General features: G+C 47.8%; 1 protein-coding gene across 3 annotated transcripts in view; it reads right to left on the bottom strand.

Moving 5' to 3' along the window:
- LOC137527947 (uncharacterized) overlaps positions 1 to 14,936 on the bottom strand; it is a 189,620-nt gene extending 174,684 nt beyond the window's left edge. For all 3 annotated transcript variants that reach the window (XM_068249065.1, XM_068249067.1, XM_068249066.1), the window contains exon 1: positions 14,834 to 14,936. In XM_068249065.1, the coding sequence (XP_068105166.1) occupies positions 14,834 to 14,898 (65 nt within the window). In that variant the 5' untranslated portion in view covers positions 14,899 to 14,936. The remainder of the gene's footprint in view (positions 1 to 14,833) is intronic.
- Positions 14,937 to 15,156: the final 220 nt, after the last annotated feature.

Here is a 15,156-nt window from a genome sequence, read left to right as displayed (position 1 = left end):
GAATAAACTGATTCTGATTCTAACTACCTTTACTGTTCAGTGACCCCACCTCACTGCATATAACTACCTTTAATGTTGAGTGAACCCACCTCACTGCATCTAACTACCTTTACTGTTCAGTGAACCCACCTCACTGCATCTAACTACCTTTACTGTTCAGTGAACCCACCTCACTGCATACAACTACCTTTATTGTTGAGTGAACCCACCTCACTGCATCTAACTACCTTTACTGTTCAGTGAACCCACCTCACTGCATCTAACTACCTTTACTGTTCAGTGAACCCACCTCACTGCATACAACTACCTTTATTGTTGAGTGAACCCACCTCACTGCATCTAACTACCTGTTGTGTTGAGTGAACCCACCTCACTGCATGTAATTACCTTTACTGTTCAGTGAACCCAACTCACTGCATCTAACTACCTTTACTGTTCAGTGAACCCACCTCACTGCATCTAACTACCTTTACTGTTCAGTGAACCCACCTCACTGCATACAACTACCTTTATTGTTGAGTGAACCCACCTCACTGCATCTAACTACCTGTTGTGTTGAGTGAACCCACCTCACTGCATCTAATTACCTTTACTGTTCAGTGAACCCACCTCACTGCATCTAACTACCTGTTGTGTTGAGTGAACCCACCTCACTGCATCTAACTACCTTTACTGTTCAGTGAACCCACCTCACTGCATCTAACTACCTGTTGTGTTGAGTGAACCCACCTCACTGCATCTAACTACCTTTACTGTTCAGTGAACCCACCTCACTGCATATAACTACCTTTATTGTTGAGTGAACCCACCTCACTGCATCTAACTACCTTTACTGTTCAGTGAACCCACCTCACTGCATATAACTACCTTTATTGTTCAGTGAACCCAGCTCACTGCATCTAACTACCTGTTGTGTTGAGTGAACCCACCTCACTGCATATATAACTACCTTTACTGTTCAGTGAACCCACCTCACTGCATCTAACTACCTTTACTGTTCAGTGAACCCACCTCACTGCATCTAACTACCTGTTGTGTTGAGTGAACCCACCTCACTGCATATATAACTACCTTTACTGTTCAGTGAACCAACCTCACTGCATCTAACCACCTGTTGTGTTGAGTGAACCCAGCTCACTGCATCTAACTACCTGTTGTATTGAGTGAACCCAGCTCACTGCATATATAACTACCTTTACTGTTCAGTGAACCCAGCTCACTGCATCTAACTACCTGTTGTGTTGAGTGAACCCACCTCACTGCATATACCTAGCATCCCCCCGAGATGGACAAAATGGACAAACCAGGTAGAGGAAGAGGTAGAGGCAGACCCAGAGGGAGGCCACCTGGCACCGGCAGGTCTGTGCGAGGTGGTGTTGCTGTGATTTCGTGCGGACCTGGCCCAAAATACAGTGCTCAGAAGAAGGCACGTGCCATCACTTCCCAAAATCAGGACGTGCTTGACTATTTAACACAGAACACATCATCTCCCGCAGCCAGTGCCACCAGCGCTAGTACAAGCACCACATCCGCTGCATTTGATACTTCGCAGAAGTTATTTGGTGGTGGTGAAATCACTGATTCACAGCCACTACTGAAACAACAAGAAGAAGGCGCAGGTACACCACCTCATACGTCTGAGTTAGGTGGCGATAGTATGGACGTAACGTGTTAGGAGGGGGATGATGAATCACCTGAAGTTGGTGCAGTAGTGGAGATGTCTGAGGAAAGCGAAGCTGGGCAGGAGGATTATGATGACGATTATACGGATGCCACATATGTTCCAAGTAGTGGAGATGACCAGGGGGACAGTTTAGAGGGAGAGTCAGAGAGGAGTAGGAGGAGACGACTCCATGATAGAAGCAGAGGGAGCTCTGCCTCAGAAACAGCTGGGGGCAGTGTCCGGCGCCATGTATCGCCAGCTATGGACATCCAGCCAACATGCCCTTCAACGTCAGCTACCGTAGCGCCATCACCCCAGGGGGGCTCAGCGGTTTGGAAATTTTTTAACGTGTGTCTCAGATAGGAGCAAAGTCACATGCAAAAATTGAGCCGTGGAAAGGCCAACTCTCACGTAGGGACAAGTGCCTTACAAAGGCATCTGGAGAAAAGGCACTAACAGCTATGGCAAGAACACATGAGGAAAAGCAGCACCCAAAAGACAAGCCACCCTCCTTCTCCTCTTCCTCCTTCTGGTGCATAGTCTTCATCCGCTTTCTCCCTTGCACCTTCACAGCCACCCTCCTCCACACCGCCTCTGCCCTTGAGCGGTTCCTTCTCCTCTGCCCACAGCAGTACCCAGCTGTCCGTAAAGGAAGTATTTGAGCATAACAAGCAAATGTCTGCCAGTCACCCTCTTGCCTGGTGTCTGACAGCTGGCGTGGCGGAACTATTAGCTCGCCAGCTATTACCATACAAGTTGGTGGAGTCGGAGGCTTTCCGTATGTTTGTGGCCATTGGTACACCGCAGTGGAAGATACCAGGCCACAATTATTTTTCACAAAAGGCCATACCCAAACTGTACCATGCAGTTGGGAGGCAAGTAGTATCATCTATTGCGAAGAGCGTTGGGTCAAGGGTCCACCTGACCACGGATGCCTGGTCTGCCAAGCACAGGCAGGGCCGCTACATTACGTACACAGCCCATTGGGTCAACCTGGTGACTGATGGCAGCAAGCAGGGAGTACGTGGCTGCGCAGCGGACCGACTTGTCACACCTCCATGGCTTGCAGGCAGGCCTCCTGCCACCTCCTCTCCGACTGCTACATCCTCTTTGCTGTCGTCATCCTCCTCCTCCTCCTTGGCTGGTGCCGCAATCTCCTCTCCAGCTACACAGCCCCCGCACCCCAGGGCCTATGCTGCATGCCAGGTACGACGGTGTCACGCAGTCTTAGACATGTCTTGCCTCAAAGCGGAGAGTCACACTGGAGTAGCTCTCCTGGCTGCTCTTAACAAACAGGTGGAGCAATGGCTGACCCCGCACAAGCTGGAGATCGGCAACGTGGTGTGTGACAACGGCAGCAACCTCATTTCCGCGTTGAATTTGGGAAAGCTGACACATGTACCCTGCATGGCACATGTGCTGAATCTGGTCGTGCAAAGATTTGTGTCCAAGTACCCAGGCTTAGAGGATGTCCTGAAGCAGGCCAGGAAGTTGTGTGGGCATTTCAGGCGATTTTACACAGCCATGGCACGCTTTGCGGACATTCAGCGTAGAAACAACTTGCCGGTGAGACGCCTGATTTGCGATAGTCCGACTCGCTGGAATTCCACCCTGCTTATGTTCTCTCGCCTGCTAGACCAGGAGAAAGCCGTCACCCAGTGCCTGTATCATTACAGTACAAGGACACACTCTGGGAAGATGGGGATGTTGTGGCCCAACAACTGGACACTGATGTGAAATGCATGCAGGGTCATGGGGCCCTTTGAGGAGGTGACCAAACTGGTGAGTCGCGCTGAGGGCACCATCAGCGACTTGATCCCCTACGCTTACTTCCTGGAGTGTGCCGTGCGTAGAGTGGTGGATACAGCTGTGGAGGAGCGTGAACGAGAACAGTTACGGCAGGAGGAGTCGTGGGATCGATTTTCATCCGAACCAGAGGTATCCTCAACACCTGCGGAAGCACAGAGGGGGGAGGAGGAGGAAGAAGAGGAGTCGTGTGGAGAAGGAGAGGAGTCAGACTCTGATGATGATGATGAGGAAGTTGTTTCTGTGGAGGAGGAAGAGGCGGCGGAAGAAGAACAACCGCGGCAGCTGTCACAGGGGGCTTCTGCTGCTCCACGTTCCCGTGGTATTGTTCGTGACTGGGGGGAGGAAGAGGAGTTGCGTGCTGTCACTGAGGAGGAGCAAGAGGAGATGGAGAGTACGTCTGTATCCAGCTTTGTGCAGATGGCCTCTTTCATGTTGTCCAGCCTGTTGAGGGACCCCCGTATCAAAAAACTCAAGGCGAATAACCTGTACTGGGTGACCACGCTACTAGACCCTCGGTTCAGGCACAAAGTGGCGGGCCTGTTACCAACTCAACATAAGGCGGAAAGGATGCAGCACTTGCAGAACAAGCTTTCAATGATGCTTTACAATGCGTTTAAGGGTGATGTGTCAGCACAACGCAATCAAGGTACCAGAATCAGAATCAGAATCAGATTTATTTCGCCAAATACAGCAAGAGCTGTATTCGGAATTATTTGTGGTGCACATGGCATAGACATAGTATAGGAAAACAAGACACACAACAAAACGCACAAAAATTTAGACAGCAGTAATGGTATACGAGTCCTGGGTCAACACATGGCACATTGTTGCATCCGTGCAGGGGCAGTCCAATTAGATTATTAATATTAATAATAATGATGATGGTGGTGATGATGGCCCCCCTTGCTAGGGCCTGCCAGTAGGCAGACCTGGCAGGGGGAGGATGGAGCTCAGCAGCTGGCCAGAACCAACTGGCAGTAACCCTCCTCCTCCCAAGTCCACGCAGGCAAGGACAGGACGCTCCAGCAATCTCAGGGTGATGTCGGACATGCGGACATTCTTTAGTCCAACTCCTCGCCATAGTCCTTCCGGATCCACCCTCCACCAACGCCTGGACCGGCAGGTAGCCGACTACCTGGCCTTGAGTGTGGATGTAGACACTGCGAACAGCGACGATGAACCCTTGGACTACTGGTTGCGCAGGCTTGACCTGTGGCCAGAGCTGTCCCAATTTGCCATACAACTTCTCTCCTGCCCTGCCGCAAGCGTCCTGTCAGAAAGGACCTTCAGTGCAACTGGAGGCATTGTCACTGAGAAGAGAAGTCGCCTAAGTCACGACAGTGTTCAGTACTTGACCTTTATCAAAATGAATGAGGAATGGATCACGGAGGGCTACTGCACGACCGAAGACTAAATCAGTCCCCACACACAGCATCTCTGCCTGCAGGCCACTTGCCTTCTCCGCCACCACCAACAGGGTCCAGGACTCTAGGCGAATTCCTGAATTTTTGCGGCCGCTACACTAATTTTTCTGGTGCGTGTACATGCCTGCCTAATTTTTCTGGCTGCACTGCGGGCGACTGCAACAAAAAAACAAAAGGCATGTACATGTGCCCATCCCCCTTCGTGATCATTACCTTGCCGCGGTGAAGGGGCTTGCGCATCACAATGAAGCAATGACCGGCCGGCTAATTGAGTGTCTCGGGTGGGGGTGGGACACAAAAGATAATAAGGTCATTGCTTCATTGTGGTCAGACCAAATTTGATCAGCTGGACAGTCACTGTTGTTCTATCATTGAGCTACCACAGCCCGGCGACCATATGGTCTTGAAAACCGCCACGGCCTACACTCTGGCCACAGTGCGCACCAGTGAAGCATGTCCGTCACTACGCAAACAGCTGTTTGCGGTGCGTTACACAGTGAGTTTGGTGTGTCAGTGTGAAGCAGAACTCTAATTACACTCCCTGAATGATATATACACGTGCAAGATGTTTTAAAGCACTTTAGGCCTGCAATTTAGCATTCAATGTGATTTCTGCCCTTAAAACGCTGCTTTGCGTCCCATCCAGATTTTTTCCTGGGACTTTGGGCATGTATCCCACTCTGCCATGCCCCCCTCCAGGTGTTAGACCCCTTGAAACATCTTTTACATCACTTTTGTGGCCAGCATAATTTTTTCTATTTTTCAAAGTTTGCATCCCCATTGAAGTCTATTGCGGTTCGCGAACTTTTCTGCGAACCGAACCTTCCGCGGAGGTTCGCGAACCGAAAATAGGAGGTTCGCGACATCACTACTTTTCAGCAACCAATATCAGCAAGAAGCAAGCTAACAAGACCTAACTAAGCTTTCCCAATCTCTGTAGCAACCTCTCTCCTTTCTCTCACTAATAACAGCAGCAGGCGGAGTAAGAAAATGGCCGACGCTGCTGCCTTTTATAAGGCAGGGGGCTCCAGGAAGGAGTTCAGCCTGATTGGCTGCCATGTGTCTGGTCACTGTGATGTAGAGGGTCAAAGTTTCGCCCAATGATGTGGTATAGGGTCGGGTCTAACTCGCTAAAAGTTCGCTTTTCGCCTCGAACACGAACCAGCGAAATTTGCACAAACAAGTTCACTGGCGAACCGTTCGGGCTATCTCTAGCACTCAGAGGAGAGTACTGCTGCCCGCTGCCTGTGGGACATCCAGGGCACCCTAAAATAGATCCGGGGTACGTGTCACTGATCTTTGAGGCTATCAACGCCCCTGCTGAATGGAATCTTTAACACAAACCTATGCCAACAATGAGCTTAACCATTTTGGACTTATGGACATGACTGTCACATCCAAAAGGCTGCTGCTGCTCTACTGTGCGCTCCCACATGCAATAGCGCGCAAACACACATGCTCCCGTGCTGGCCCCTGTTAGCCCATAGATCAATGAATGGGAACATAGTTCCCCGGCAGAAGACCGAAAGTTTCTTATCAGAAGCCGTGGTCTTTCTGAACAAAAATAAATAAATCACGTCCTCCTTATACTTCCTCTAAGCGAGAGTGCTTGCTTACAGGATGGAATAAAAAAAATGACTGTTATGGCCAAATAGTAAAACTACATGTACATACATTTTTTTTTAACACAATAATTTACAATTAAAATTAACTACTTACCACCCACACTCAAAAACTAAAAAAAAAAATTACAATTTAAAAAAAAACATAAATAGTTACCTAAGGGTCTGAACTTTTTTAATATGCATGTCAAGAGGGTATATTACTAATATTTTTTTAAAATTATAAGCTTGTGAATAGTGATGGATGCAAAACTTAAAGAGAGTCTGAAGCAAAAATAAATCTCGTTTCAGACCTCATAGATAGCAGGGGCACGTGTGCCCCTGCTAAACCGCCGCTATCCCGGGGCCTAGTGGGGGTCCCTGATCCCCCAAATTCCCTCCGTAATGCGGGGGAGCGCTGCCTGGTTGGGGCAGGGCTAACCGCCGCAGCCCTGCCCCACGCGCGTCTGTCAGCGCGTATCTCCGCCTCTCCCCCGCCCCTCTCAGTCTTCCTTCACTGAGAGGGGCGGGGGAGAGGCGGCGATGTGCCGCTGATAGACGTGACTGGAGGCAGGGCTGCAGCCGTTAGCCCTGCCTACAGGAGTGACCAAGTCTGCGACCAAGTGTCGCAGTGGGGGGTTTGGGGGTGAAGGGACCCCCGTTTAGCGGCGCTATAGCAGCGGTTTAGCAGGGGCACACGTGCCCCTGCTAACTATGAGCTATGAAGCGAGATTTATTCTTGCTTCAGAGTCTCTTTAAAAAATGCACCTTTATTTCCAAATAAAATATTGGCATCATACATTGTGATAGGGACATAATTCAAATGGTGTAATAACCGGGACAAATGGGCAAATAAAATGTGTTGGTTTTTATCATGGTAGCATGTATTATTTTAAAGCTACAATGGCCGAAAACTGAGAAATAACGTTTTTTATTTTTCCATTTTTTTCTTAATATTCCTGTTAAAATGTATTTAGAAAAAAATAATTCTTAGCAAAATGTACCACCCAAAGAAAGCCTATTTGGTGGCGGAAAAAATAAGATATAGATCAATTCACTGTGATAATTAGTGATAAAGTTATTGGCGAATGAATAGGAGGTGAAAATTGTTCGGATGCATAAGGTGAAAAACGACTGAAGGCTGAAGTGGTTAATATGCAGAGCGCATGTATATATTGGGTGTTAATAAGGGGATACCTGTCCATGTTTTTAATGTTTTATGGGGGAACAGCCAGTCTGTGCCCTACCTTTGTCTTCCCCCGTGTACATGATAAGAACGGCTGTTTCCCATAATTCGTTTATCCCTCATCATTGCTACAGTACTGATCTGCTACTGAAAGAATACATATGGCTGGTTGCTATGGACAACAATCACAAATGCTTTCACCACATGAGTCCCTGGGATGCAGTTCTGTCTCAATCCCAAGAAAAGTTGTTGGGTTATTTGAATGAAGGTAGTGGGCAGAAATAGTGGATGCAGAGTTGTGACCACACCAAGGTAACTCAAGCTGAGGGGTCCACACAGGAGTCTCACTTCCAGTCAGTGTTAGCTGTTTATCATTGATAATAGATAGTGGCTGGATAGTGCACTGGATAAGTGTTCTGCCTCTGACGCAGGTGACCTTGGTTTGAATCTCGGTTCGTCCTGTTCAGTAAGCCAGAATCCCATTCAGTATCGAGTTGCCTTGGGCAACACTCCCTAACACTGCTACTTTCTATAAAGCGTACCCCGAGTGGCTGCAGCTCTGGCGCTTTGAGCCTGCCAGGCGAAAACTACGATATAAATGTTCTGTGTCTGTCTGTATCTATATGTGCTCTGAACAGTAGTAATAATTAACAAATCTTCCACTTCTTCAGGTCAATATAAGGCCTGGAACCCACTATCGCCAATTGCAATCGCTAGCGATTTGTATGAGCGTTTTGTAAGCGATTTCATGAGCGTTTTCTTGCGATTTGGGTAGTGATTTTAAAATCTGTAAGCGTTTTGCCAGCGATTATCAGGGATGCTCGGAAAATTCCGCGGAATTATTCATTCCGTGATTCCGGCCGGAATTAGCTAATTCCGATTCCGGTGGTCGGAACGGAATTCCTATACCTCTTAAACGGAATTCCGACGGAATTTTCCGGAATAACACCCAAAAAATATCTCTCTCTTCTCCTCCTCCTCCTCATATGATCTCTCCCCCTTCGTATAGGTAGCCAGATGACCCCTTCCCCTTTCCCTCCAGTATAGGTAGCCAGATGACTCCCTTAATCCCTCCTTTCCCACCCCCCTTCAGTATAGGTAGCCAGCTCACCTTCACACTGCAGCAGCAATCAGTGTCACTCCTCCACTCATCTCCAGTGCAGAAGCTTCCTTTTCCTTTCTGTCTCCAATACTGCCCAAGTCCACAGCCACTGGCCACAACGCCAACGTGCACAGAGAGCAAGATGGCTGCTGCACAGGCGGCTTGCAACAGAGTACTGCGGTCAGGCGCTTGCCTGATCTCCCTGCATTGCAGCATTTGCAAGCTTGCAAATGCTACACCAGTTTAGCCTGCTGCTTTGGTGCCCTTGCTCCTGTGGAGCCCTAGGCCATGGCCTAGGTGGCCTTGGCCTAAATGCGGCCCTGGCCCTCAGAGTGTATTTTCAGAGAAACACACTGGACTGGGTGGGTTGAATCATCTCAGATCCTAGTTGAGTGAAAATGCTAATATTGTTTTCACATTCATTTTTCCCAAAATAATAGAAAATTTGATTTTCTAGGGAAAATTCCATCAAAAAGTTTTTGTCATTTTCCGTGCTTTCAGCAAATTGTCACGGTAAAGTTACGATTTTGCGCTTTCGCAGAAAAATAATTGCAGTAAAAATATAATTTTTTGTGGTAAAAATTCAGTTTAGGCACTTTTTTGTGAAAATTTTCACAAATCGAAAATCAGATTTTCCATGCAGAAATAACTTGTGGAAAATTCGCAAGGAACACTGGTCCCTGCCTGGATCACACCAGTATATAATGATGTTGTGCTGTGTCCAACACCTACAGTGAGGACTTCAGAATCACAATCGTAATGCAAAATTTTGGGTAAAAATCGTTATTAATTTTGTATGCGAACGTAATCGGGAACCATAATTTTGCAATTTCACATAATTTTCATGTCATTTTGTGCCAGCTATAGTGGTCAATAGCAAATCCCCCATACATGCTATCATCACCAAAATCGCTATGTGTATTGGGCCCTATAGAACCTTCACGTTCTCCTCACGGTGTCCTTGTTCCCACATAGGGTCCTCCATTTAAATCTACTATCAAGGGGGACTTCAGCAGTCTTAGGAAGCACTCAGACCCCCAAAGACCAGCGGCTCTGTACTGCGCATGCGCAAATGCAAAGAGAGGGCGCTCGCGCATTGCGCAGCACAGAGCGTCCCATCTTCGGAAGCCTGAGTGCTTCTAAAGACTTCTGAAGTCTCCCCAACCCACAAGAGAGCAGGCTACGACCAACCGTCAACGACTGCTAACAGGGAAGCCTGTGGGGGAATGTGGGGACCAGGGAGGCGAATGGGAAGGCTCTATAGGACCCAAACCCTTCCCTCTCCTCAGGTGAGTATCTATTTTTTTATTTTAATTCTCGATTCAGACTCCCTATAGGTGGAATAGTGGGATTTTTTACAAAAAACTTTGTAGTTTTTGAATTAATCAGTTTTCAAAAAATGCAAAGGAAAAAAATGTTTTTTAATAAAATTTTTCTGAGTTAAAAACATTTTTTTGGCTTCTTCCCACCTTTCCCCTTAACAAATTTAGCAAATTTTGTGACAATAGCTTGTATATTATGCTACTAACGCTAAAGTTGGCGCAACATTATGCAAAATTTTGTGTAATTGCACAACATTACGAATATCCAAATCAATCAATTGAACGTCCAAATAGTCATTGCCTATGGCTGTAATTGCAAAAAATTACACAAAATGTTGCATAATCGTAATTAGCAGATTACGATCATCAGTAATCATTTCTGTAAACTAGCCCATACATAACCGAGCAGACTTTGGTTGGATTGGTAAAAAAGGGAAATAGCTGCTCAAAAAATTAAATTGCAGCTGCCAGCTAGAGGAAATTTGTTTTTCAAAAAGACCTTATAGTTTTTCAGAAAATCGATTTTAAAGTTTCAAAGGAAAAAAGTATACATTTAAATGCAGTAAATGACAGATAATGTAGCAAACCTAACGGTAGTGTCAATTTACACATATCAAAAGAAAGAGCAATTCATTTCATGATAAGGTTTCCGACAGTGGCGGCAATGCTGCTCCCTCTCCTCTTGCCCTTGCTCTTCATGCTGCCCCTCCCCCGGCTGCCAGTGCCAGCAGACATAGTTCAACTTTATATGTGTCCAAATTAAGTGGGGTACTTGTACTTTATTCAAATCAGTAGTACTAGTAGATAGTAGCAGTAGTAGAACTTCAACTAATGAAGTGACAGCAGAGTAGCACACACTGACACACTAACTGCCTGTCTATCTGTCACACTGTAACAGCACTGCAATTAAAGTAAGCTAACTCAATACAAATTAACTATATATAACTGGTAGTAGTAGAATAGTTGTAGTAGTACTAGAAGAAATTCAACTGACAAAGTGACAGGAGCACACACTAACTGTCTATCTGTCACACACTGACTGACTCTAACAGCAGCACTGCAGTAACTATCTGTAGTGAATAAAGCTAACATAGTAGTAGTACTCTCTCTAACAAGTAACTACACACAATATAAGACTAGTAGTAGTACAGTAATCTAATCCCTAATAACCTACAAGCTATACTAGGGTGACCATATTTTGATTTCCAAAAAAGAGGACGATCACAACAGCATGTGGGCGTGGTCATGGGTGGGGGCAAATATACAAGACCTTAGCAGTTTGCTGTCCAACTTCACGGGCATGGAGGGCAGTTTTTTTCCAGACCACATGGTGGTGAAGGGCCGACCGACCACAAAATGCAATCAGATTTGCAGAAGATTTCCCCACAAAATGCAATGAGATTGGCAACAGATTTCCCCACAAATGGAATCCGATTGGCAGCAGATTTCTCTACAAATGCAATGAGATTGGCAACAGATTTCCCCACAAATGCAATAAGATTGGCAGCAGATTTCCCCACAAATGCTATAAGATTGGCAGCAGATTTCCCCACAAATGCTATAAGATTGGCAGCAGATTTCCCCACAAATGCAATGAGAATTGCTCCCACAGGCCACACAGCACCAGCGTGACAGATCTTATCTGGGGTTTCTTCCTGCTCTTGGCAGCCTATGTGTCCCTCACCTCAGCCCTGCTCCCAGGAGTTATCCTGGGGTCCCCTCCATAGCAGCCAGGGGACCTGGTGAGGTTGGCCAGTTCTGCAACTGCACACAGCCATGCCGCCTGCTCAGAATGCTCCCGGCCACACCAGGTCGCCAACTGCTATAGAGGGCACTCCAGAATAACGTCTGGGAGTAGAGGGACACATAGGCTGCAAGGGGCAGGAGGAAGCCCCAGATAAGATCTGTTTGTTTTTTTTATAAAAAGCCTTGATGTTTCCTTTAAATGCATTGTACCAGTGCTGCAACAAGCTGATTCATTCAGCTCATACCAGCAATGAAAGGGTTACAGGAGACAGATGTGGGCTGTGCTAGCAGGGCTTGCCTGTTCAATGCACGGAAGACAAATGGAGAGAAGAGGTGTCGGCTTACCCAGAGCAGGGACAAGGTCCTCCAGCACCCAAGGCTGAGACACCAAAGTGCGCCCCTCCATCCCTGCCACCCCAGCCTTCACTCACTGATTGCTATTAGACTAAGAGGCGCCACATGGCCCATAACCTCCCCAACACCTTAATATCTAGTTATCTGGCTTGCAGTCACTGCCATGTATCCCCTTTTCTTATTTATTTTTGTTTCAAACACAATTAGGAATGACAGCTGAATGAATTCTGCGCCCCCTCCTACACTGCGCCCTGAGGCTGGAGCCTCTCCAGCCTATGCCTCGGCCCGGCCCTGGGCTTACCAATTAGAGTGTCTGTGGTGTCTGCACGGCCAGTGTCCCTGTCCCATCGGAGCTTCAAGAGCCAGGATGCTGGGACTGAGCTGAGGGGACATGAGGCAGGACTGGACTCTTCTGGCAGTCTCTGCCATTTCATATGAGGATAGGTGCACCGCGCTATCTCTGCATCTCCTCACTGGCTGGCTGTGTCTGGAGTGGAGTGAACCCGACCCGACCTCCTCTGTCCTCCATCCTTCTCCTCCTCCGGGCCAGCGAATTCTCCAGTCCACCCCTGGGCGGAGCAGAGCAGTGCAGCAGGGATTGATTGCCAAAGAGCCGTTTGGGGAGCCGAACATGAGTCAGAAGAACCGCTTGCAGAGACAGTGTCTCTGCAAGCGGCTCTTCTGACTCCTGTTCGGCTCTCTGTCTCTGCAAGCGGCTCTTCTGACTCCTGTTCGGCTCTCTGTCTCTGCAAGCGGCTCTTCTGACTCCTGTTCGGCTCTCTGTCTCTGCAAGCGGCTCTTCTGACTCCTGTTCGGCTCTCTGTCTCTGCAAGCGGCTCTTCTGACTCCTGTTCGGCTCTCTGTCTCTGCAAGCGGCTCTTCTGACTCCTGTTGGGCTCTATCTCTCTGCAAGCGCTCTTCTGCCGCTGGTGTTCAGCTCCTGTTCGGCTCTCTCACCGGAAAATTCAAAATCCCGGTAGGACAGCCCGGACAGGTCTGAAAAACTGGACCTGTCCGGGCAAAAGAGGACGCCTGGTCAGCCTAAGCTATACTGTAGCTAAGGCTGGCAGCAGGCCTAGCCTGTGCACACAGTAGGCCCTAACCTAGCCTAGCAGCTGCAGCACTGAGTCTGACTGTCACATTGACTAAAATCAAAATACAAGCTAGCTAACTAAAAAAACAATAAAATACTGGTGTAGTGTTTAGGAGCAAAAACGCTAGGTTTAACTCAGTAATACAGCATTTGCTTAGAGGGTACGTGTCATCATGTAGGTGACGCGTACCCTCGTTCGCGTCATCGCGGTACTTCTGCGCCCTCTTGACGCGACTTCAAATGTAAACAGGAAGTGCGTCAAGAGAGGGCGGAAGCACCAGATGGTACTAGTGCCCAAGAACTCCGGCTTCCCTCTTCCTGCCCTCCTCCTCCTCAGGTACTTTTGGGCACTTAAATTTAATTATAGGGTACCGGCAGAAGGGAGAGCTTAGCGGGGAGGGGTGGGGGCATTTCCGACCCCCCCGCACTCGGGGCATGCTCTCCTTTTATGCTGGGACCCCATAGGGGCCCCAAAGGGACATGTTCGGGTTGGGTTCGGGGTTCGGCTCGAACATGCCGAACATCAGGGGCATGTTCGGCCGAACCACACCGAACCCGAACATCCAGATGTTCGCCCAACACTAGCTGTGAGTACTGCCTGTGATTTGTGCTGGTTGGTTGAGACTTTTGGTTAGTTGAGTTTTGAATAACCGGCACACTACTTGTACTACACTCACTGAGCATACACTGTCACACCTCCCAACATTTTGAGAGAACAAAGAGGGACACCTTTAAGGCACACCCCTAGTCAGGCATCCCTTAAAAAATCATAAGCAAAAGATGTAATGTTATAATTCATACCACACTATGAGAATAGCTTAGAGTCAAATACATTGTTTATATCCATATACCGGTATGTGTGTGTGTGTGTGTGTGTGTGTGTGTGTGTGTATATATATATATATATATATATATATATATATATATACCGTATTTCGCGTCGTATAAGATGCTCCGGAATATAAGACGCACCCAGGTTTAGAGGGCAAAAAACAGGGGAAAAAATATAAACGAAACCTGGTGTGTCCATATTTCAGGAGTGTTTTGTACATGCCCTCCCTCAAATGGTGTCCTCCTGTGTACCTCATATGTCCTCTTATCTTGCCCTGTCTACCCTCTTATCTTGCCCTGTCATATGTCCTCTTATCTTGCCCTGTCTACCCTAAGTGTCCTGTGGTCTCCCCCGCGTCCTCTGCCTGTGTCCTCTGGTCTCCCCCCTGTGCCCTGTGGTCTCACCCTGTGCCCTCTGGTCCCCCCCTGTGCCCTGTGGTTGCCCCCCTGTGCCCTGTGGTCTCACCCTGTGCCCTCTGGTCCCCCCCCCCCCCCCCGTGCCCTGTGGTCTCCCCTTGTGCCCTGTGGTTAGGTTAGATATATATATACAGATTTTTTTAATTAGTCCTGAAGGAGGGACACGTGGGGAAGAAAGAGAGACTGGGTTCCAAAAGAGTGACTGTCCCTTCAAAAGAGGATCTGCAGGATTTCACACATATAACACATGCATAAATTGCATATGCTGTAAATTTTGTTACTTACGCACACTCCAGACACTGGATGAATCCACAGAGCAGGAGGATAAGAGCCGATTGTACAGCAGTCATTGTAGAAATGAGAGCATAAAAACTGAGCGCAGTTCTGGACAAGTGGACAAAGGTAAGTTCTAATATTGAATGCTGGTCAGCAGCTTCAGCCCGAAAATGTGGACTTTCCCCCACAGATAAGAACATTACATAATACAGAACATGCAGGTGTCAGGGTTTTATTGATCTTTGCACTGGTGATAGATATGAGTAGTCCCAGGGCGTGGGGTCTAAGTGAGCACAGGTCTTCATCAGAGCACCCCGCAAGGGATTTTGGGC

This window comes from Hyperolius riggenbachi, chromosome 8, assembly GCF_040937935.1.
Source record: "Hyperolius riggenbachi isolate aHypRig1 chromosome 8, aHypRig1.pri, whole genome shotgun sequence".
Taxonomy (NCBI): Eukaryota; Metazoa; Chordata; class Amphibia; order Anura; family Hyperoliidae; genus Hyperolius; species Hyperolius riggenbachi.
The sequence above is the reverse complement of the archived record's forward strand: the minus strand, read 5'-3'. Positions and strand labels throughout refer to the sequence as shown.